Genomic DNA, 22,980 nt, shown 5'->3' with positions numbered 1-22,980 from the left:
AAATAGTCCCCACTGCAGGAAATCCCTGCCACTAGCTAAAGACCCAGAGGGAAGTACCCTCCTTGGCTTACTATCAAATATACATCCCATGAAAAATGAGCAGAGTCCCTCTGGAAGCTCTCAGAGCTGAGAAAGCTTCTCAAGGCACCCACTGAGAAACTGAGACTGCTCCTTGTCCAGCTGCAAGATATTCTTACAGCAGATGGATTGGTAAATCCATCCTCTTCCTGCTGTCCTCATGTTGGTGATGGCAGTGACAGCAGGAACAGAGGAGAACAGAGTCACTGGATGCAGGCACACACGTTTATTGCTTCAGGTCAACTCTGTCTTTTCAGAGAAGCCCTGGATTCTCTCATCTCCCTTTTGCACAGCAGCCTGCAGGACAGATGGAAAAGATTCTGGAGTAAAGGTGGGATCTGGTGTGAATAAGGGTGGAAGTATTTTGGCTGGGAATTCGTGGGTATGCAAAGGCGTGGGCGTTGTGATTCATGAAATGCTTCCCTCCCCCAGCAGTTCCCCACCTTGCAAGGAGCCAGTCGTTGGTGCTGGGAAGCAGGGACTCAGTGGCCAGCCATTTGGCAGGAATGTTTCTGGAGCAGGCTCCATGGCTGGAGCTGCGTGTCAGCCAGAGCATCTCCTCAGAGCAGCTCTGATGGAGCATCACCAGGAACAAAACAACATTTCCTGAAACTACTGCAGGGGTAGATAGAAAATTCATCCAGCTCTTGATCCAAGAGGGCGTAAAATGCACAAGGATCATATTTTCTCTCCAGTTCCAAATAAAATCCCCAATATGGATATGTTGAATGGTCCCAAGGAGCAAGTTCAGCAGTAGCTGTTCCTGAGAGATCACAACCAGTAAAAAACTGGAGTGCAAACTGAGCTGCAGCAGCACAGGATCTCTCTCTCCCTAACATCAGGGGCTCTTGTATCTGTACGTGCCCTCAGTCCAGCACTGGGAATGATTTTTTCCAAGCACACTGGGCTTGTCCTGACCTTGGTTCCCCTGCTAGGGAATGCATAAGCAAGGAAGATGCTCCATGTGCTCCATGTAGAGCCTAGATTTTAATCCATCTGCTTCAAATCCAGCCCAGGTATTTCCCTCTTGCACAGACAACCTAAGGATGAGCACATCAAAATTTTAATCAGACTCTCAGCAACATCCAACACCACTGAAATGTTTAAAATTGGCACAGGGAACAAACCAATAACACTCTGTACAGTCAATGCTGCCAGTTTTGGATTACCCAATATCTTGTTCAAAATGCTGCTCTGGGGGTAATTCTGTGAGAAAAAGCACTTCAGCAGCTACAGTTCAGGAATGCCTGGGGAATAGGAAGTAACAAGCCCTAAAAGATTTAGAAGATGTGGAAAAAAGGAATCTTGATTTTATTTTTCAGTCTTTGAGGTTCTGACTTACTGTTTCTAAACCACTAGGGACCAACAATACTTACTTAAGACCTTGTTAGGAAAATATCAAAGGCACTGTCAAAAGTATGAGGGAGTCAGCTTGAATCGTCCCTAAGGGGAAACTTCAAGACTAGGAAGAAAAAAATCAGTTTCCTTATTAACTAAGGGAGTTAACCCATTAAGCATCAATAACTTTGCAGAGCAGAACAGGAAGCAGTGAAAGAAGTGAGTTTGGATTGTGAATATAAACTACTGAGCATGATCTGAGATGGAGTCAGATCTCAAAGTCTAGGAAAACACAGACAAATCCTAAGTGTAAAGTTCTTGCCTGCCTTTGGAAGGAAATATGCATCTGCTGCCTTATAAAGAAACAAGATCCCTGCAAAACCAGAGTTCACATCCATGCACAAACACCAGTTCTCCTTCCTCCTGAGCCACTGGCAAAGGGACGAACCTTCCATGCTCAAATTAACATTTCCACTCTCCCAGTCCAGCACGCAAGCGGGAAGGCCGTGCATTCATGGTCAAAACCAGAACCCACAGATTCACCTGTGGAAATTACAGCTCCTGCCACCATGAAATTATCTGGGAACCAACTGCTCTTTGGCATTCCATTCTCCACTCTCTCCCGAGTCACGCAATCTTCCTTCCTAGCACTCTGGGAAAGCAAGTGCAAGAGCAATCCCAGCTGTCCTGAGCACAGGGCACTGCTCTCAGCCAAATTATTATCAATGCAAGTGTGCTGAGCAACCACAGGCCTTTGTGGGGATGGATTAATGGGACAGCAGATGCTGAGGATGCAGAGGAAACATTCGTCTCTGTGGGGTGGAAATAGCAACAAAAGTGTCCTAAGAGCAGAGAAGATCAAAGAGGAATAAAAGTACTCATTCACCGTTTATCTTTTTTGCCTCCATTTGTAGTTGAGCTGCTAAAGAAAAAAGATCTCAGAAAAAGAACCTTTTCTTTCCTCCCAGCCACTATCAAAAGGGTTTGCTGAATAACAAAGTATTTATGTATAAAATGGAGTTAAAATACCACTATGGCCATTGGTGGCACAAATGCAGCAGATGGAACTTGAGGCCGGTTGAAAGACGAGAGAGGGGATGGAGGTGGAGCCCTCCCCTCTCTTCCCTTTGTGATGAGGAAGTCTGTGTGACACGGGAGACCTCCAAAAAGCAAACTCCTCCTCAACCTGACATAAAACTAAGCCTCAGGTTGGTTCTTGTGTGCCTTAGAAGGGCTGCTCACACATCTGAGATGCTGTTCTGGGCCTCTTTCTACAGCTTCTGGTCGTAGACAATATAAAAAGCTAAAAATAGCCATCAAAACAAGATTTGGAAGCTCTCTGGATTATGTTTAACAAACAGGATAAAGAAAACAGTGCTTTACTGAATCATGGGCTTTGTTTTTAGCTGAATATGCTCCCAAAATGGCTAAGTGATCCATTTTAGCTGTTATGGGAAGAATTTAGTTCAGTTCAGTCAACACACAAAACTTCACCAGTCACCACTACCTGTTCCTCAGGACTGTGAGCAAACCTACTGGTCAAAAGCCAGTTCACAGTTTATTGGTCCAAAACAGGAACAGAAATAGAAGTATTAAATAAATGTCTTTGCCCTGCCCTGTTCCCTCTGCTGTTGTTGCAGCACAGAAAAGCTCCAAGCAGGTTGTCAGTGAATTCATCATGGTACCCATGAAATTGCTAGGACATGGCAGCACGCCCTGGCAATCAGCTTGTGGGGGGGCAGAAGGTTTTCTTCCTCTCTCCTCTGAAGCCACTGGGTAGATGACTCACGGCAGATTGGTGTTGCAAGGTTCCCAGTTTCTCTTCAGATGGAGGGGTGGAGCTTCCCACTGCTCCAGAAGCAAAGCAGCCAGAGCCAAACACCACATACTAATGGATTTTTCCACATGCTGAGACCCAAGAGCTTGAAGGAGCTCCTAGAAATAGAAAGCTTCCTTACCTGCCTTGGAAAACTTTGCTTAGTGCTCTACAGCACAGTCCTGCCCATGTTTGTGAGGACACCTGAGGTCGTGAGTGAAAAACGTCAGTTTCTGCTCAATTCTGTGAGGAAGGAAACAGTGTTTAAAGCAGATTTGTAACCAGAGTGTCCCAAGATCCCTGTGACAATCCAGGGCAGAGTCCCTTCCCATGGAGTAAGGTGGGCAGAACATTTCAGGACATGAAGAGCCTGACCACAGGATTGCCACACTCAGGGGCTGCAGAATCTGTCTCTCCAAATCAGTGCCTCATGTTGTAAGTTTTAAGCGGTAGCAGATGTTGGCAGCGTGCTCCAGACCTTTGTTTCCCAGATTCCCAGATAACTGCTGCTTTTGTGCAAGCCTTCTCTAGCAATAACAATAATTAAGTGCCATTTATATAAGGTTTTTCATTCAGCAGTCCCAAAGCGCTCAATAAACTTAACAAACCATTAATACTCAACAGACGCATTGCTTTGCAATTTTAAAAAGGCTGCATTCTTCTCCAGGATCCTCCCCATTTCCACAAATGGCAGGTACCCTAATTACCATAATTACCGTAATCACCACAATCATCTATCAGTTTGCAGAGAAGCAGAATTAGGGGATGCCAAAGACCACAGTACATTCTGCTAATAACAAAAAGATTTAAGCAGAGTTCCCGGCTTTTAACTTTGTTCCCACAGTGAGCAGGAAACCACCCTGCCTCCAGAAATTCACACACACTGATAACTTCATCTAGCCAGAACACTGAACTGAAAGGCAAGGATGCATTCCCAGAGCACATGAAAAACCCACTGGTTAAAGAAAGCCAAGTCCAATCCAAGCAACAAGAATTTTTTCACTAGGATGCCCTCAGCTCACTAAAATTGAATTTAGTGGCCCAAGCAGGACACTGAGAGAGACTCAGCAGTCACCATGTAACTGTAATCTTGCTTATACATCCCTCTGGATTCCCCCTAAAAAAATAAATCATGGAAGGTATTGCTTGAAAGGACAAGGCTTGTCACAACAACAGTGCCATCTCTTTACACCACCTAGATTAGACACTCAATTAGACACACAATTGTGGCCTTCCAGTACCTGAAGGAAGATACAGGAAAGAAGAAGAGAGACTATTTCCAAAGGCCTGGAGTGACAGGACAAGGGGGAATGGCTTCAACCTGACAGAGGGCAGGTTACACTCTCCCAACAACTGACCTTGCCCCGCCAGCAAAACCACAGGAGCTGAGCATCCAAGCTCAGGCTGCACAAAAAACAAGGAACAGGTTTTGGCTAAGGCACAACTCAGACAATTATCAACTGTGAGGGTGTGCACAAGCAGCAGTGATTCCTTGAGCCTCAGTGTGAAGCAAAATACTTCTTTTTCTTTCTTAATCATAGAATATCCTGAGTTGGAAAGGACCCACAAGGATCATTGATCCAACTCCAGACTTCTTGACAGAGTCTGTTTACCTTCTACACTTACTATGCTGCTGCTACCAAAAGCCATCTGTCTTATAATTTATGTGACCTGTCACATAATTTGAATCATATTGTGTTTGTTCCTATTTTAGGCAACATAAAGAGGCATTTGCAGAAATCTCAGATAGTTTGAGACCACGGCTCAATAGCCACAGTAATATAAACTGCAACTTAGCTGTGTATCTCAATTCCTAGATGGAATAATTAGAGGTTCAAGGGCGTTTTTGCCTAAACTTCACTTATGAAGAAGACTGCACAAGGTCTAACATCACATCACAATCACTTTGTAACACACCATGTAATAAAATCCAGTATTTAACTTGCACCTCGTGCTAGACATAGTGAGAATATTCCCACCCTCTCCAAAGCTTCCTTGTCTCTCTTTATCTGATCTACTTCTCCTGCTGGTCTCTCACATTCTGCACTTGTAACAGGAATTAGAGGTAGGAACCACGGCTATGGGAAGGGCTTCTTTCTCTCTTTTCTACCAAGCATACCTTGGATAACTGATCAGCAACCAGCTGACAGCACAACCCAAGGGAGCCATGGCCAAGCTGCTCTCAGCTGAATTAAAGTAACAGCAAATAAATTATCTGGATGTATTTAGAAAGTCACAAGACCAATGCTTGGCCCTGGCTAGGGGTGAGGAGAAGGCCCTTCCAAGGTGACACCCAATTCTTTTCAGCTGAAATAAATTTCATTCCTACCAAGAGGAGCCAGGTTTCACAAGCTCTAACAGGGAAAGCGTTCACTGGACAGAGACTGTGTGAGTGCATAAGAGGGACTAGACTGGGGCCCGTTTTTTTCATCATGCAGAAATGTAACAGCTTTTTATTCCGTTTTATGAGTCAGTGCTCCCAATGGAAAGAGCACACACATCATGGGTTTGGCAGTGCACAGCACTGCATTTCCTACCAGCCCCATCCCGCAATGAATACGATCCGTGTGGTTAACCTCTTCAAGGAGGGGTTTGTGCCAGCGGTGCTCTCCAGGAGCAGGAGGGGGGCAAGGCAGGGATGTGTCAGAGGAAGGATGAATGCCCTCTCCTTGCAGTCCCTGCAGCACAAACCACCCCTGTAAGAAAAACAAATGAGCCCAGAAGGAGTCGGGAAACTGCTGAGAGAAGGGTCCCCTCCTGGCGTGAGTCAAAGCTCCAAAACAGTTCAAGGAGCTGTTCTGGCTTGCCATAGGGACAAATTGTCCAGCAGAACCTCTGACAGCTTTTTCCCTCACTGATTCACTCCCCAGTATGCCACTGGGCTGACAGACACAGGGATGCCACAGGTGATCATGCAGGACACAGGGGTTTCAACAGGACGTTGCCTGTCATGGTCCTTCAGTGTCACAAACACAACATAGTGTTTGAGAGAACCCTTGGAAGTGTTTGAGAGATCCCTGCGCTGCCAGACCCTGAGGGTTTCTCTTTTGGACACAAAAGGAGGGCTGCAAAACTGCCGAGATGCTCAGGACCTAATTAAAAAATAAAAAAACTAGAATCAAAGGATCCAGCTCTAAACCCAGTCTCAAACCTAAGACAAGCCTTTGGTGAGTTAATAAACTTGCCAAGAGATCTCTGAGTCTATAGTGTCTCATCTTCTTTCTAATTCTAAGCTCCTTTCCCAGGATCTTTTGGCTAAATCCATCTCGCCAATCATCTCAGACAGTCCAGAGTGCTTAGGTGCACAAAACCATCACATATCACATGTGGGAGAAGTGCTCCAAATTATGGGAATTCTTATCATTTCCTTTTCTGCCTCTTTCCCCCAATCACACTCATGTTGTGAATACACTACTAAATTTCATAGCTCATCCTCAAAGTCCCAATCTCTTTGCCTTTGTCTGCAACTATTATTACATTTTATGACTTTTAGTTAATTTGGACTGCCTGAATAAGCAATTTGGCAGGCCAAAATATTAAAATGAAAATGTTTTCAGTGCAATAACTTGAATTTCCCCAAATTATTCCTCCTGCTGACTGGTTTTGCTGCTGTAGAGCTGACCACTCACAAGTGACAATACACACACTGTGGAGGCAAGGGCTGATACCAGCTCCACCAACAAAGACAGAACACAAACAGCTAAAAACCTGATAGGTTTCAAACATGAATGTTGAAGGATGTCAAATTCTGTTACAAATTCTGCAGGGACAAGAAGCCAAGAGTTGTTTTGAGTTTCCCAGCTACATCTATGATATGCAAGAAAAGTCCTCCAGTAACTCTGAGTAAGACCTCTTTTGGAGTCAAAACTTTGGTTTTTGAGTCTAGCCTCCCACTGCATGACTGTTGTCCAAGGCAGCTATTGCTGGGAAAAGCATCATTTGCCATTGTGTGGGATACAACACAACCAGAAGAAAGTGCTCCTGTGGTGTGCTGTTAAGTTGATCAGACCAGATATGCTGGTATTTCTGGAGTTCAGCCTCCCCCACTGAATAAGTTGGGTGCCATAAGTGGTAAATTTATTCATTTACTAGAATCTAAGTTCTGTTATAGGTACCTAGAGACAGCACAAAGCTTAGAGGTGGAGGGGAAAGCAGCACTGCCTTCTCCCTCACGTAAAAGACAGTGAAAAACAGAAATAAATTTCAACTTAACGTTAAACAGGTTCCATATTTGTTTATTTTTCCTTCCCCTTCTGCTGTTTTCTATGCTTTAGGCAGTCTTGTTCTCAGTGGCTTCCTAACAGAGCCTGCAAAATTCCTTATCACAGTTGTCCTCTTCCCACTGGCCAGATGTGTTCTCTGGAGGTTGTGCTAGAACTGAGATGGGATCCTTGTCTTCTCTCAAGTCCCTGGAAAGTTTTCCATGGGCTTCTGTGGGAGCAGCACTGCATCCATATGCCTTAATTCCTGCCTACAAGGAATAGGATTTGGTTTATATCCATACACGAATCAGGACACGGCCCCTTATACTTACCTTGACTATCTTAATTTTTTTATTTTTAAAGGCTTTTAGCTAAGGTTTCCTGACTTTTATTTATGATAGCCTACATCCCCGTGAAAGAGTCTGGAGTAAATCCGTGCTTCCAACAGGACATATCCTACAAAAGTCTGAGAACTCTAAACCACAGGACAAATGACAAGGCTTCAGGATGACTCATCATCACTATTTTGCAAAGATGTTGGAAGAAACTGGGAAGCAAAGACTAATTAATGTACTTCCCACTCTTTTGTAGATTGCCATCTGCTCTGCGTCACTTTCTGAAGGCCTCAACACACAGAGAAGTGTTGCTCTGTCTGCAGACACATAGCAAGGACTGGGGCCACTCTCAGACCTCCTCTTTAGACTGTTTCCAAAAGCATGGAGGGACAGGACACAGGGAATGGCTTCCCACTGACAGAGCGCAGGTTTAGGTGGGATACTGGGAAGAAATCCTTCCCTGTGAGGGTGGGCAGGCCCTGGTACAGGGTGCCCAGAGAAGCTGTGGCTGCCCCTGGATCCCTGGAAGTGTTCCAGGCCAGGTTGGACGGGTCTTGGAGCAATCTGGGATAGTAGAAGGTGTCCCTGCCCATGGCAGGGGGTGGAACGAGATGAGCGGTAAGGTTCCTTCCAACCCAAACCATTCCAGGATTCCTGTGAAATTCTTTCTAAATGGCTTTTTCTTGAGACTCTAAGAACATTTTTGCAAATGCCAGAAAGAGTCATGTTCTAGGAAGAATGCTTCATTAAAAGCTCTTCAGATACCAAGAAAGACCTGAAAATTGGATAAGTGCAAGTTACAGTAATAGTTTTCTAAAAGGGGAAAGAACTTCCTCCTCAGCTTGACCAGAGTCCCACATCCTTCCTAGCAGTGTCTCAAAGGGAGGACATCCCACTCACCCTGGAATGTTATTTTTCCTAATGAAAGTTAAGCAGTGAAGTTGCTTAATTTTAAAAAAAAAAATATTGTAACAATTTATGCCCTTCTATGGAAAAAAACCCCTCATCTATCACTTCTCATGACAAAAAAATGCCAACGTCGAAACTTATCATTTCAGAGTCAATATTCCTGCTCATCTTTGCAGGAGATGGAGGAAAAAAAATCCATGTTATCTGCTACGGGGCCTTGTTTGGAAGTGTTAGCCAGTTCTCCTATCCTCCTCCACTCTTAAAATCATGGATCTTGACTCAAATCAACTTGCTGTGCAGTCAGAAGACTTGTGACTGACTAAAGTGGGAACTGGATGGAACTCTGAAGAGATAAACTGAACGGGAAATGGGTTTTAAAGAGAGACCTTGGTATATATGAAACCCACCAAATTGGCCTTTGCATGTTAAGTGCCCTGATTTTGCCATGATAAGATGTTAAATGTCCTAGTTTTGTATTTTGCATATTAAGTGTTTCAATTGCCAAATTAGCCTTTACATACTTAGAATGCCCATCAAACTAGTTAAAGATATCAAGTTAATTCTCAGAACCATTTAAGCACACAGTTCCTAGTTAAAAATCCCTGTTGATAAGATATTCCCAAATTTAATCCCTTCCTTAAGCCTTAAACTTCCAAATGACTTGTTTCCTGCACATACCCAAGTGATCCAAGTCAATTAGTATGTTTGAAAAAGAGTATCTTCAAGTGTTTATGGTACAGTTTTAAAAGTTCCTTAAAATGACTGTTGATTGTTCTGTTTTAAAAGTTCCTTGAAGTGTTTGTAGTGCAGTTTAATGCTTTCCTTAGTTGTCCTTAAGTTCCCCAAGTTCCTAAGCCCAGCTCCAAGAGCAGACTTTTAACTGCCAAGGGCTATTTTTAGTCTCTGTCCGTTAACCTGCAGCTCAGCTCCATGGCAACATGAATGTCAATGAGGACATTTTCCTGCCTTTCAAGCCCCCTGGACAAGAAGTTATCCATTGGCTGCATCAAATGACCTCACTTCAAGACTCCCCCAATCGCACCAGACCGTGGGGGCCGGATTGTGGGCGGCCCTGGGCGGAGCATGGACATTATGAAATGCAGGGCACAGCCCTGGAGCTGGCATTTGCCTGGGATTAGTTGTGGGGGACGTCCAGTGCTGGTGGCTCGGGCCTCTATGCCGCAGAGGAACCGTTTTAATTACCTAACTTTGGAGTAGCCCAAGTTAACCCGGCGTTGCAGGCTTCCTGCACTGGGGCCTTGTGCCGGTTAGGCCTAAAGGTCTCTAATGCTGCAGACCCGGGTTTTAAGATTTTTACTTGGTATTTTTACTTGTGGATTTTCCCGGATTGGATTATTTTAACTTTAATTGATTTTTTTAAATTATACTTTTAATAAAACAGATGCTAATTTTTAATTAACATCAAGAGTGGTCTCATTCTGGACAGACCTCTTGCTCCCAAGGCAAGACAATCCTAGGAAACTAGAGAAACACGTTGTTGTTCAGCCTTTTGCTAAGGCCAAAAGATTTAAAGCAAACATGGTTCTAAAACAGCAAAGGCAAAAGATGCAGGGCCCGGCGCACGTACTCGGTCACTCGGCTCCTGTCCACTGCCAGCTGCAGAGAGCGCCAGGAGGGAAGGGTTGGCGCGGGCTCAGCCCCTTGGCCGGGCGCTCCCTGCGCCCAGCCCTGGCCTCTCCTGCCCGCACAGCCCCGAGGCCCGGCCAGCAGCCGCTGGCGCCGGGCTCTGGAGGGGGCTGAGGGCCGGCTGCTGCCCGGGGAGCCGCGGTGCCGCCCCGCGCCACGGCCCAGCGGGGCCGGGGCTCCATGGGCACCCGGCTCGGGGCCAGAGGAGCCTGGAGAAGAGCCTGTGCGGCCCCGGGAAGGGAGCAGCGTGTGGGGCGCAGGCTGGCACCCCTGGGTGCAGCAGTGGGCAGGGGCACAGCTGCCAGCCCCACACACTGAGCACGACGAGCAGGGGGCTTCTCCAGACTGTGACTTGGGCTTCCAGGCCATCCTTACCAGGCACTTGGCGAACATCCACAGTTTCTGTTTCTCCACGCGCTTTGTGAGATCTCTCCTCTTCAGGAACTCAGTCGCACGAAGCAGCGTTACCCAAGAGGCCTGGAGAGCAGCAGAGACCCAGAGATGGCACCACAGCCCAGGGCACAGGACCCGCGTCCCTGCGCCAAGGCCAGGAGGAGGCTACAGCCCGTGTGGCGCCAGGGCAGGAGGCAGCCGAGCCCCCTCCCAGGGGGATCCCGGCAGCCCACGAGTCCTCACCCATGCCACATGCCGGTTCTCATCATGGCAGCGGAAGAAGAGTGGGAGCAGGCTCCATTGCACAGGCTTTTCTCCCTCTTCCGCTAAAAAATCCATCATTTCTCGGAAGAGAATCATGGAGACCTGCTGCACCTGGTTATCATCCTGTGAGAAAAGAAGAAAAAAAAGACCTCAGCATCAGCTGCTCCGGGCCCACCAGGGCACGGGCCTGAAAATCCCCAGGGCACAAAGTGTCCGGGAGGCACCCAGTGGCTGTGGCTGAGGGCACCGAGCCTTACGTTGTCAAAGAGTGGCAGGAGCGCCTCAGCCAGCTGCAGGGCGATGGGGCTTGATACCAGGATGTCTTTGTCCAAGAATAAAAAGCCTAGTACAACGAGTGTCATCCCAACTATCTCTCCATCTGTGTCCTGCAGGAGTTTCACAAGGCTTTCAGTCAGGCTCCACGTTCTTTCGGCCTGTGTGGAACACAAGGCTGTGCAGCCTCACCCTGCTGCCACAGGGCCCAGTGGCCAAAGGGCTGTCCTGAAGCACTGGGGCAGCTGAGCCGGGAGGCAGGAGAGCTGGGAGCAGCTGCCTCAGCTCCTGAAGCCCAGCCAGGCCCAAGGGACTGCATTGCCCAGCCCCACGCTGCCAGCACAGCTTCAGCCGCTGCCCCCTTCTGACCATCGCGGGATCGTCCCTGAGCACGAGGAGGGCCCTGAGTGCCAGGCGACGCATCTGTCTGCGCTCGCTCTGCAGGTATTTTGATGAGACCTCCACAACACTGTCACCACATTCCCTGCCCACCCGCTCTGTCGGCAGCGCTAAGGCTTCAGCACAGCCACCAAAGGCCAAAGGGCTTATGGCCATTTTCCCTTCCGCGCTGCACTCCTGGGGGACTTGCTGAGCACAAGCACCCTTTTTCCCCTCTTCCCCTGTGTCCTGCAGACACTGGGTGCCAAAAGAAAGCTCCTGGGAGTCTGTGTATTATAACACATTCTGTATTTACATACCAAAGAAAAATGAAAAGAAGAAAAGAGCAATCCTAAAGAACAAAAAAATCCCCGCTGGCTCAGGTGGCCCAGAAGAGAAGAGCAGACAGCTCAGCTCTCTGCAGGGCTCACACAGAACAGCCAGCCACTGCCCCAGAGACGAGGCCGTGCCTTCCATGCGCTGCAGAGCTGATTTCGCAGCTTCCGAGAGATGGAGACTGGAGCCCTCTCTAACGCCCTGAGGAACTGCGACGTTTCTTGTGCCAGGCTTCCAATGGCGAGGCTGATGTCCTCTGCCGTATCTTCAAGGGCTGGGACAGAGAGGAACAGAGCCACAGTCAGATCCCGGATCTGCAGGGACCCGAGGAGAGCCCCCTGCCAGGGCCATCCCAGCCCGCTCTTGCCATGGCCAGGAGGGAGGAGGGACCAAGGGATCAGCCTGAAGGTGCTGGCCACGAATCCCCCACGTGCCCCTGAAAGCTCTCTGTGCTCTGTGCACGCCGCCCCTCGTCCGCACAGGGAGCAGAGCCCTCCGCAGCCGGGGCAGGGATTGCGGCTCCTCCCGCCAGCCCCCGCTGACAGCCCGCTGCCCTCACTCACCTTGACAGATGAGCCCGAACGCTCCCTGCTGTCTTGTCAAGCTCTGCCCGGCGATCACTGGGAACACAGAGGCGGTCACGGCCCCAGCGGCACAGCTCCCTCGCAGCGGCGCTGCCAGCCCCGTGGCCACACGCTCTCCTGCCCCGGCAGGGCTCAGCCCGGGCCCTTGCCGCATCCTGACGCCCGAGGGCACGGCTGCGGGAGGGCGGCAGCGGCCCCGAGGGCAGGCGGGGCTCCACGGCCCCGGGCCCGGATCCCGCTGCCGGGGCAGCAGCCGGGGCTGGGGCCGAGCTGCGGCGGGGCGGGGAGGGGCCCCGGGCTCCTGGCTCACCGATGAACCTGGCGGCCACCCTTTGCAGGAACTCCTGTGGGCTGTACAGGTACGGCAGGGCCCGGCGCACGTACTCCGTCACTCGGCTCCTGTCCACTGCCAGCTGCAGAGAGCGCCAGGAGGGAAGGGTTGGCGCGGGCTCAGCCCCTTGGCCGGGCTCTCTGCGCCCAGCCCTGGCCTCTCCTGCCCGCACAGCCCCGAGGCCCGGCCAGCAGCCGCTGGCGCCGGGCTCTGGAGGGGGCTGAGGGCCGGGTGCTGCCCGGGGAGCCGCGGTGCCGCCCCGCGCCACGGCCCAGCGGGGCCGGGACTCCATGGGCACCCGGCTCGGGGCCAGAGGAGCCTGGAGAAGAGCCTGTGCGGCCCCGGGAAGGGAGCAGCGTGTGGGGCGCAGGCTGGCACCCCTGGGTGCAGCAGTGGGCAGGGGCACAGCTGCCAGCCCCACACACTGAGCACGACGAGCAGGGGGCTGCTCCAGACTGTGACTTGGGCTTCCAGGCCATCCTTACCAGGCACTTGGCGAACATCCACAGTTTCTGTTTCTCCACGCGCTTTGTGAGATCTCTCCTCTTCAGGAACTCAGTCGCACGAAGCAGCGTTACCCAAGAGGCCTGGAGAGCAGCAGAGACCCAGAGATGGCACCACAGCCCAGGGCACAGGACCCGCGTCCCTGCGCCAAGGCCAGGAGGAGGCTGCAGCCCGTGTGGCGCCAGGGCAGGAGGCAGCCGAGCCCCCTCCCAGGGGGATCCCGGCAGCCCACGAGTCCTCACCCATGCCACATGCCGGTTCTCATCATGGCAGCGGAAGAAGAGTGGGAGCAGGCTCCATTGCACAGGCTTTTCTCCCTCTTCTGCTAAAAAATCCATCATTTCTCGGAAGAGAATCATGGAGAGCCGCTGCACCTGGTTATCATCCTGTGAGAAAAGAAGGAAAAAAGACGTCAGCATCAGCTGCTCCGGGCCCACCAGGGCACAGGCCTGAAAATCCCCAGGGCACAAAGTGTCCGGGAGGCACCCAGTGGCTGTGGCTGAGGGCACCGAGCCTTACGTTGTCAAAGAGTGGCAGAAGCGCCTCAGCCAGCTGCAGGGCGATGGAGCTTGATACCAGGATGTCTTTGTCCAAGAATAAAAAGCCTAGTACAACGAGTGTCATCCCAACTATCTCTCCATCTGTGTCCCACAGGAGCTTCACAAGGCTTTCAGTCAGGCTCCACGTTCTTTCGGCCTGTGTGGAACACAAGGCTGTGCAGCCTCACCCTGCTGCCGCAGGGCCCAGTGGCCAAAGGGCTGTCCCGAAGCACTGGGGCAGCTGAGCCGGGAGGCAGGAGAGCTGGGAGCAGCTGCCTCAGCGCCCAAAGCCCAGCCAGGCCCAAGGGACTGCATTGCCCAGCCCCACGCTGCCAGCGCAGCTTCAGCCGCTGCCCCCTTCTGACCATCGAGGGATCGTCCCTGAGCACGAGGAGGGCCCTGAGTGCCAGGCGACGCATCTCCCTGCGCTCGCTCTGCAGGTATTTTGATGAGACCTCCACAACACTGCCACCACATTCCCTCAAGTCCAGGCACTCGAGCACCTGAAAGGCACAGGGCAGTGACAGGGGAGCCGGCCGGCAGGAGCCCGGAACCGCCCAGGGCTGGGCCCAGGCGGCAGCGCAGGGCGCGGGCACCGTCCCAGGCAGCTGTGGCTGCGAGAGGGCAGAGAGCTGGGAGGCAGCTCAGCGAGGCAGCGCTGGCCGTCAGGCTCACCTCCACGAGGAACACCAGGGCAGGCAGATCCCAGCGTGGCTCTTCTGCGCTGAGCAGCCCGAGCAGGTGGAGCGCGATCCCAGAACACAAGGGTATGGAGACACAGGACACTTCCCTGGCAGGGCAAAAAAGGAACCAAGACCCTGACCCAGGGGGGCAAACTTCTCCCAGGACAGACTCACACAGGTCTGGTCTTTCTCTACCACCTCGCAAGGGGAGCTGGGCCCTTTGGGAGGCGGCTGCTCCTGGGCACCCTCCTCTCCTGGCCTTTCCTGGTCAGCTCAGCCGTTGCCCAGTGATGAGGCCCTCTGGCCCTTGACCACGGGGACTGTGAGGAGCACCCCGGGCACAGGGCACAAATGCCAAGGGCAGCGGGGAGTAGGGGGTCTCACCTGGCCAGCAGAGCCACTGTATCGTGCTGGGTGTCAGCAGAGAGCAGCGCATCCCAGCCACACTTGCGATCCATTGCTGTCACCATATCCTCATACTCCAGGCAGAGCAGGGCCCTCAGGGTCTGCACTGCAAACCTATGTGCAGAGCAAAGCCCAGGTCATGTTGTGGGCACTGGCTTCTGCCCTGGGGACATGGCAGGGACAGGAGGACTGGCATGGAGCACCTGCTGGGGTTGGTGGGAAGGCCATGTTCCTTCCGGCATACTCTCCACAAGTTATCGACCTCCTCTGGCATCTCCCCTGTGCTGAAGAACACTTGGAAGAGCAGATGCACAAAGAGGCAGGGCAAATACACCGTGACTGCCTGTGGGACACAGGGCATCTGGAGGATCTCCCACATCACCACAGTTGCCTGCAAAGGACAAACCACCTCGAGACAGCGCTCACTGCTGAGACGTCCATGTGGCAGGGCCCGAGCGTGGAAGGGGAGGCCAGGGGAGAGGCAGGGGGAGCACCGGGCCTGGTGCCCCTGAACCTGCCCCTAGCCCAGGTTTCAGCCCAGCGCCTGAGGCAGGGAGATGCAGTGGGGGAAGGAGGATGGGGAGCTGCTGGAGCGGCGACCTGGGGGCGAGCAAAGGCCGGTTCCAGAAACTCACAGCCAGGGCAAAGACATCTGTGTCATCCCCGTCGGAGGTGCGCGTGCTGTGCTCTGGCCAGCTCCCCAGCACATCGAGGAGCAGCAGCAGCACCAGCTCCGCAGTCCTGGGCAAGGACATGATGGTCTTCCACATGGTCGTAGCAGCTCTGTGGGGTCAGAGCTCTGTCTCAGGGGCGGTCTCGGCCACAGCACCGAGGCCTGGGCAGCAGCGGGGACCTGAGCTGGCTGCCAGCCCTGCCTCTGCCCTCCGCCCCTCGCCAGCAGCACCCAGGCAGCCCATCCCTGTAGGAACTGGCCCCTGAGGGAGCCTGAGGGAGGGAGCATGGAAGCAGGCTTGGGGGCTGACTTGCCAGGGCTGGGAAATGGAGGAGCCAGAGGGCCCTGGACTCTCTGTTTGTCAGACACCTGGGACAGGCTCCACAGGGTGATGGGCTGGTGAGCCCTGTGGGCAGGTGGGCCCCATACCTGTCACATGATGGGGCCACACGCAGCAGAGTTATCCCCACATCGGCTGGGTGTGCCTCAGCCAGCTCCAGCAGGGTCCTGTCCAGACTGTGCTCATCAGACTCATTGGCCATGAGCCACTGGTGGATGTCCCTGACCATGGCGGGCACCTGGAGAAGGCACGGGGAGAGTTGGAAAGCTGCCAGAGGGAGTAATGTCCCCGGCTTCCCCAGAGAAGTGCTGCCCTTCCCACTACACTGCGATGGCTGCAAAGGCTTAAAGTGAGTGACCGGCGGGCGCAGCTTGGGAAGCCACCTGACTCCTGAGGGAACTGAATCCTGGCCACAGGCTACTTACTTGCTCTGGACTGGAAACACTCTCTCCCTCAAGCAAATCCAGCATGGCAGCACTGGTGTCGGTGCTGTAGACGTCACAGTTTTCCATGGACCCAGTGCCCATGGTGCTGGTCTCTTCCTGCCAAACGCACTCGATGAATTTGCAAGTCACCAGCAGGAGAACAAAGGACAGGGAGGAGAGGGATGCTCCATGGAGTGCTCCAAGGGCGGTGCTCGGCTGAGCAGTGACAGCAGGCCCGGCCCAGGTGGGGATGGCTGCAGGTACCTGCGCTGTTCTGCGGAAGCGGCCGTGGGCACCGTCCTGCTCTTGTGTCCGGTCCAGGGCTGCACCTGGCAAAGAGCGAGCGCAGCCAGAGCTGAGGGGCTGCAGGAGAGGCCGGAGAACACAGCCCAGCCCTGCGCTGCCCAGGCAGGGACAGCCCCAGGATAGCCAGGGGATGGAGCACGGCTGCTGCAGGGGGCCTGGCCCGGCCCCTCCTCCGTTCTATCCATGGGCATGTTCCCAGGGGATGGGATGGCATGAGATGGGATTGGGCCAAGCTGTCTGCAGGCAGCAGGCCCTGGCGCCCAGCTCTGTCACCCACCCTCCTGCGGCAGCTGGAACTGCTCCACCTCTGCAGGCTGCTCTTCGGGGGCAGCTCCAGGGCCTTCTTCCTCCTCCTCCACCCAGGCCAGCTTGGGCACACGTGGGGGTCTCTGCTCCATGACCCTGAGTGGATTTAAGGCTACTTGCAGGAGAGATTCCCTGGAAAAGCTCCAAGTCAGCAAGTGCTGAAGTTGTTCCTTCAAGGCACCAGCAACAGAGAAGGCCACAGGACAGCAAGTCCTGCCCTCTGGTCTCGAGGGCTCCTGCCACAAGGACAGGAGACTCCTCGTCAAGGATTGTGGTCACCAAGTCCCACGGTCTTGCCTGGAGGCCAATGGCCGCAGGGATGGGAGATGCCTCAGGAAAGCTCTGGGGCACCAAATCCCACGGTCTGCCCTCGAGGGCACCTGCAAAGAGAAGCCTCGGGAAGGCCACAGGTCACCAAGTCCCGTGGTCTGGCCTCGAGGTCACCTGCAGGAGTAAAGCTTCGGAAAAGCTCCGGGTCAGCAAGGAAAGCGTGCGCTGTGCGGGGGCTCCTCACGGCACCGCTCTGTCCTGTCCTGTCCCGTCGCGTGCTCCGAGCACTGTGGCGTGGCCGCGTCGCCGCCAGCCCCTATGTCAGCACATGTCACAAAGGGCCCTGGGACACCCTGTCCCATTCCATCCCACGGTGACCATGCTGCACCGTGTCACAAAGGGCCCTTGCACACGCTGCCACCTGCCCTGGGGCCACCCCCAGCCCAGCCCAAGTGGCCCAGGTTGGAAGGAATCCCTTGCCCCAAGTGTCTAAGGCAGCCCGACAGGAGCTTTAGCATCGGCTCCAGCCATAAGCAAGCGCTCCCCTGCTCTGCGGGCTTGGGGCAGCGCCAGGAGCCCCCACGGCTGCCGCCGCGGGAAGGGCTCGGGGTCTTCCACAGAAGCTGGCACGGCCTCCTTGGGACACGTCCCGGCCGGTGGCCATCCTAAAGCCGGGGCTGTGACACAGACAAGGAACGTGTGGGCCAGGGCACGAATGCTGCTCTGAGCCCCTGGGGCCGGGGGAGCGCTGAAATCAGCAGGTGTGGCAGAGTCCCCTCCGAAGCAGACCTGCCACCCCCGAGCCCTGGCAGCGCTGGTGCCCGTCTCCTGCCCCAGAGACCTGTGCCCCCGGGGGCTTCTGTGCCAGAGGGCAGCCAAAGCCAAGGTGCACTGGGGTCTGTGCTCCTTCCTGCAGGGGGCTGTTGGCAGGAGCAGCTGGAGTGACTGAGGGCACTTGTTATCTGACACGAGATGTTGCTCCTTCCTGGAATGAATTTTTTCCTGGAAGGGATTAGCAGTAGCACCAGAACAGCTTCAGCTGCTGAGTTTCCTTGTGCTTTTCTGTCTTTCTTGCATTCTGGAAACGAAAGAATCGGCTCAGCCTCTGATATTCAACATTGCAGTTGCTGCGTGTCTGGCTGTGGCAGCTCCCGTCCAAACACAACTGCGTCTCTGCTGAGCAGGGCAGTGGACGGCCACAAACAGGGAGGTTCCCCAGGAAACTCCAAGGGAGACACCTGGGGAAGCGCAGAGGATAGGGATAGCTCTGGGAGGAGAAGCTGTTCTGTGTCTCTGATGATGGTGCCAGCACCCTGAAGGAGCAGCCAAGACAGGCGCTGGAAGCAGGCATGTCCCGTCCTTTTCTGCTGTCACATGGACTCGGGACACACTTGTTGCCACAGGTCCAGCAGACGTGGTGCAGGAACAATGGAGGGCCATGCATTGGTAGGGAATGGCCTCCAGCAAGAGCAAAGCAGGATCCTCTAGCAGCAAAGCCTGAGCTTGTGAACCGGGCCATGTCCTCTGCACACAACAAAGTGCTTCCCTCCACCCTTGAACGTCAGCCACAGGAGTCCCTACTTCTACTCAGCATCTGCTACTTCTTCAGTTCTGCTGATCCATGAGGTCAAGGCTGAACCCATTTGCTGTAGTGATTTACCACAGAAGCAGCATGAAGCATTAAATACCTGGGAGCAATTAATATTTCTGCAGCCAACCAATTTTTGAAAATAGAAATACTAAAGGTGTCACGAAGGTCTCTGAAGGGCGTGCGGGTGCCCTGCATGCCACTGAGGCGACGTGGGGGTCACTGAGGGGAGGCGCATGTCCGGCACGTTCCTGAGGGTACGTCGGGGTCACTGAGGGAACGTGAGTGTCACTTGAGGGGGAGACGGGCATGCTGCATGTCGCTGAGCGGCCGTGCCGGTCGCTGAAGGTCCGCGAGGGCTGCTGAAGGGACGCGGGCGCGCCCTGAGGGACACGGGAGGGGTGGGCGGGTCCCCGCTGCGCCGCCGCCGGCTCCTCCGCGCCGCAGGGGGGCGTTTCCCGCCCCACCGTCCCCTCAGCCGCGGGGCGGGAACTCGAACCCGCTGTGTCCGCCCCTCTCGGCGAGGCGCCGGGCAGGCTTCCATAAGCGGTGTGGGAGAGGCCCTGGGGCGGCCCTGCCCTGATCCGCACGGAGGGGGATGGGGCAGTGTTGTCACAGGACTAGAGGGTGTTTCAGTTTGTGGGAGGTAAACCTGAAGTAACTTAGAGGGAGAGAACTTCATAGCGGAGGAATGCTGGAATGACCTGGTGTCACCTGCAGGGAACGGGATGAACATTTGGGGGTTAAAGTTGAGGTAATCACTGCACTGGGAGAATGAAATTGGAGCTTATCCGTGGAGCACACGTGGTGGATGTTTTGGTGGGAAAATTTGAGGCGATGTCTAGGGAACAAAATTGCTTTTGAGGAAAAGTCTAAAGTAATTTGTAGAGAACACAGAGAAAATGTTGTGACAAAACCTGAGGTAAATTTTAGGGGACAGAAAGAACATTTTGAGGGTAAAATCTCAGGTTATCTGACTTCCCGCTACTTTGTCCCGTGCCCCAGCAGGGCCCCCCTGCCCTCCTTGTCCCCAGCCAGCCCAGCCTCAGCACCTCGGGGCTGCCCCCACCCTCCTGCCGAGGCCCGGCCTCCAGGGCTTCTGCCGCAGGCCTGGGAGACGCTTCGGGAAAGCGCCAGAGCAGCCGGGCGGCAGGAACGAGGCGGCTGCCTGGGGGCCTCTGGCGCCCAATTCCTCAGGCCTTCCCACCACCCCGGCCTCCTGTCCCCTCGGAGCCTCCTGCCACCCACCCCCTCACACATCCCCCTCGTGCCTTCCCACTGCCTTGTCCTGTCAGGGACTCTGCAGCACCTCATCTGTGAGGAACGAGACAACTCTTAGAAAAATTAAAATAATTTATTAAGAACGGAAAAATTGAAAAATTACAAAAATCGGAAAAATATAAAAATTTAGGATCCTAATGGCTCAAGAGGTATGCCCCAGGAGTGCAGGGATATGAGATCTTTCGGCTTGAACAGCACTGGACCTCTGGTGGAATAACTTGCAGTGCTGGGCTGACTTTTAGCTAGTCCAAAAGTCAAAGAAAAAAATTATTAAAAGCTCCTAAATAGGAGTAAGGCTTCAGTGCCCAGCACTGGCATCCACTACAGCTGGAATCTGCAGTGGTCGGCCCCTGCTCTGCGGCTGACTCACTATTTTATAGTACCTTTGCTCCGCCCCAGACCGCCCATGGCACACCCCTTTGGTCCTAAGTGATTGGTGCTTCCCTTTTGACAGATCATCTCTGTCTACCAATAGCTCGTCGTTGTCAGGGGGGTAGCAGCAGCTGGAGTAAGGGTGCTAACATGCCCTCATTAAGATTCAGGTTGGCATGGAGCTTAGTTACAGACCAAGGGCTAAAGGTCTAAAATTAGCTGTTGGCTGTTAGAAACTGGGGTTTGGAGCTGGTTCTGAGACTTAAGGAGCAAAGTAGAAACCCTTAAAATAAATATTAAAATACATCTAACACATCTTAAAACATTTGTAAAAGTATACAGAGAACATGAGAAAAACAACTCTTACAGAGTACAAGTGGTCTAAAGTTGAAAAAGGATTTTAACTGGGATACTTTTAACTGGGGGATTTTAACTGGAACTGGTGCAGAAAAACTGCTTTGAGCAAGTGAAAACACTAACAGCAGAACTTGGTATTTGTACCTGGACTGATGGGTGAACATTAACACTCAATCAAAATTGTTTAACCCAAAATTAACTAATTAAAACACTTAACATGCAAAGACCAAACCAATTAGGGGTTTCATGTATGACATCATCCCTTCATGGCCTTCCACCACCCCAGCCCCTCAGGCTCTCCCCCAGCCCGGCCAAGCTGCCCGGCAGCGGCGCAGCCCCGAGGGAGCTCCAGAGGAGCCGGATCAAGAGGCACCTCGGAGCCCTCAGAAATCCAGACAGCAACCCATGGGCAGGAGGACACAGATGGCGGTTCCTGCCCAGGACAGGGCTTGGGGCCATCTCCAGGCACCAGCCTCGCAGGGATCCCCGCAGCTCCGGCCCCTGCCCACCCGCCCTGTCGGCAGCGCTAAGGCTTCAGCACAGCCACCAAAGGCCAAAGGGCTTATGGCCATTTTCCCTTCCGCGCTGCACTCCCGGGGGACTTGCTGAGCACAAGCACCCTTTTTCCCCTCTTCCCCTGTGTCCTGCAGACACTGGGTGTCAAAAGAAAGCTCCTGGGAGTCTGTGTATTACAACACATTCTATATTTACATACTAAAGGAAAATGAAAAGAAGAGAAGAGCAATCCTAAAGAACAAAAAAATCCCCGCTGGCTCAGGTGGCCCCAGAAGAGAAGAGCAGACAGCTCACCTCTCTGCAGGGCTCCAACAGCACAGCCAGCCACTGCCCCAGAGACGAGGCCGTGCCTTCCATGCGCTGCGGAGCTGATTTCGCAGCTTCCGAGAGATGGAGACTGGAGCCCTCTCTAGCGCCCTGAGGAACTGCGACGTTTCTTGTGCCAGGCTTCCAATGGCGAGGCTGATGTCCTCTGCCGTATCTTCAAGGGCTGGGACAGAGAGGAACAGAGCCACAGTCAGATCCCGGATCTGCAGGGACCCGAGGAGAGCCCCCTGCCAGGGCCATCCCAGCCCGCTCTTGCCATGGCCAGGAGGGAGGAGGGACCAAGGGATCAGCCTGAAGGTGCTGGCCACGAATCCCCCACGTGCCCCTGAAAGCTCTCTGTGCTCTGTGCACGCCGCCCCTCGTCCGCACAGGGAGCAGAGCCCTCCGCAGCCGGGGCAGGGATTGCGGCTCCTCCCGCCAGCCCCCGCTGACAGCCCGCTGCCCTCACTCACCTTGACAGATGAGCCCGAACGCTCCCTGCTGTCTTGTCAAGCTCTGCCCGGCGATCACTGGGAACACAGAGGCGGTCACGGCCCCAGCGGCACAGCTCCCTCGCAGCGGCGCTGCCAGCCCCGTGGCCACACGCTCTCCTGCCCCGGCAGGGCTCAGCCCGGGCCCTTGCCGCATCCTGACGCCCGAGGGCACGGCTGCGGGAGGGCGGCAGCGGCCCCGAGGGCAGGCGGGGCTCCACGGCCCCGGGCCCGGATCCCGCTGCCGGGGCAGCAGCCGGGGCTGGGGCCGAGCTGCGGCGGGGCGGGGAGGGGCCCCGGGATCGTGGCTCACCGATGAACCTGACGGCCGCCTCTCGCAGGGACTCCTGTGGGCTGTACAGGTACGGCAGGGCCCGGCGCACGTACTCCGTCACTCGGCTCCTGTCCACTGCCAGCTGGAGAGAGCGCCAGGAGGGAAGGGTTGGCGCGGGCTCAGCCCCTTGGCCGGGCTCCCTGCGCCCAGCCCTGGCCTCCCCTGCCCGCACAGCCCCGAGGCCCGGCCAGCAGCCGCTGGCGCCGGGCTCTGGAGGGGGCCGAGGGCCGGGTGCTGCCCGGGGAGCCGCGGTGCCGCCCCGCGCCACGGCCCAGCGGGGCCGGGGCTCCATGGGCACCCGGCTCGGGGCCAGAGGAGCCTGGAGAAGAGCCCGGGGAAGGGAGCAGCGTGTGGGGCGCAGGCTGGCACCCCTGGGTGCAGCAGTGGGCAGGGGCACAGC

At 54.2% G+C, this 22,980-nt stretch overlaps 1 protein-coding gene across 1 annotated transcript; it reads right to left on the bottom strand.

Moving 5' to 3' along the window:
* Positions 1-7,529: 7,529 nt before the first annotated feature.
* On the bottom strand, positions 7,530-12,927 carry LOC309575065 (uncharacterized protein; the record flags this gene model as incomplete). Its single annotated transcript, XM_082285230.1, has 6 exons — positions 12,533-12,927; positions 11,954-12,243; positions 11,240-11,368; positions 10,962-11,105; positions 10,701-10,802; positions 7,530-7,703 (listed from the first exon to the last, which is right to left on the bottom strand). Exons 3-6 carry the CDS (start codon positions 11,342-11,344, stop codon positions 7,530-7,532), a joined length of 525 nt encoding a protein of 174 aa, XP_082141356.1. The 5' UTR covers positions 11,345-11,368; positions 11,954-12,243; positions 12,533-12,927.
* Positions 12,928-22,980: the final 10,053 nt, after the last annotated feature.

Source organism: Coloeus monedula (assembly GCF_965178545.1).
Source record: "Coloeus monedula genome assembly, chromosome: 7".
Classification (NCBI taxonomy): domain Eukaryota; kingdom Metazoa; phylum Chordata; class Aves; order Passeriformes; family Corvidae; genus Coloeus; species Coloeus monedula.
This window is presented reverse-complemented; position numbering and strand designations above follow the sequence as displayed.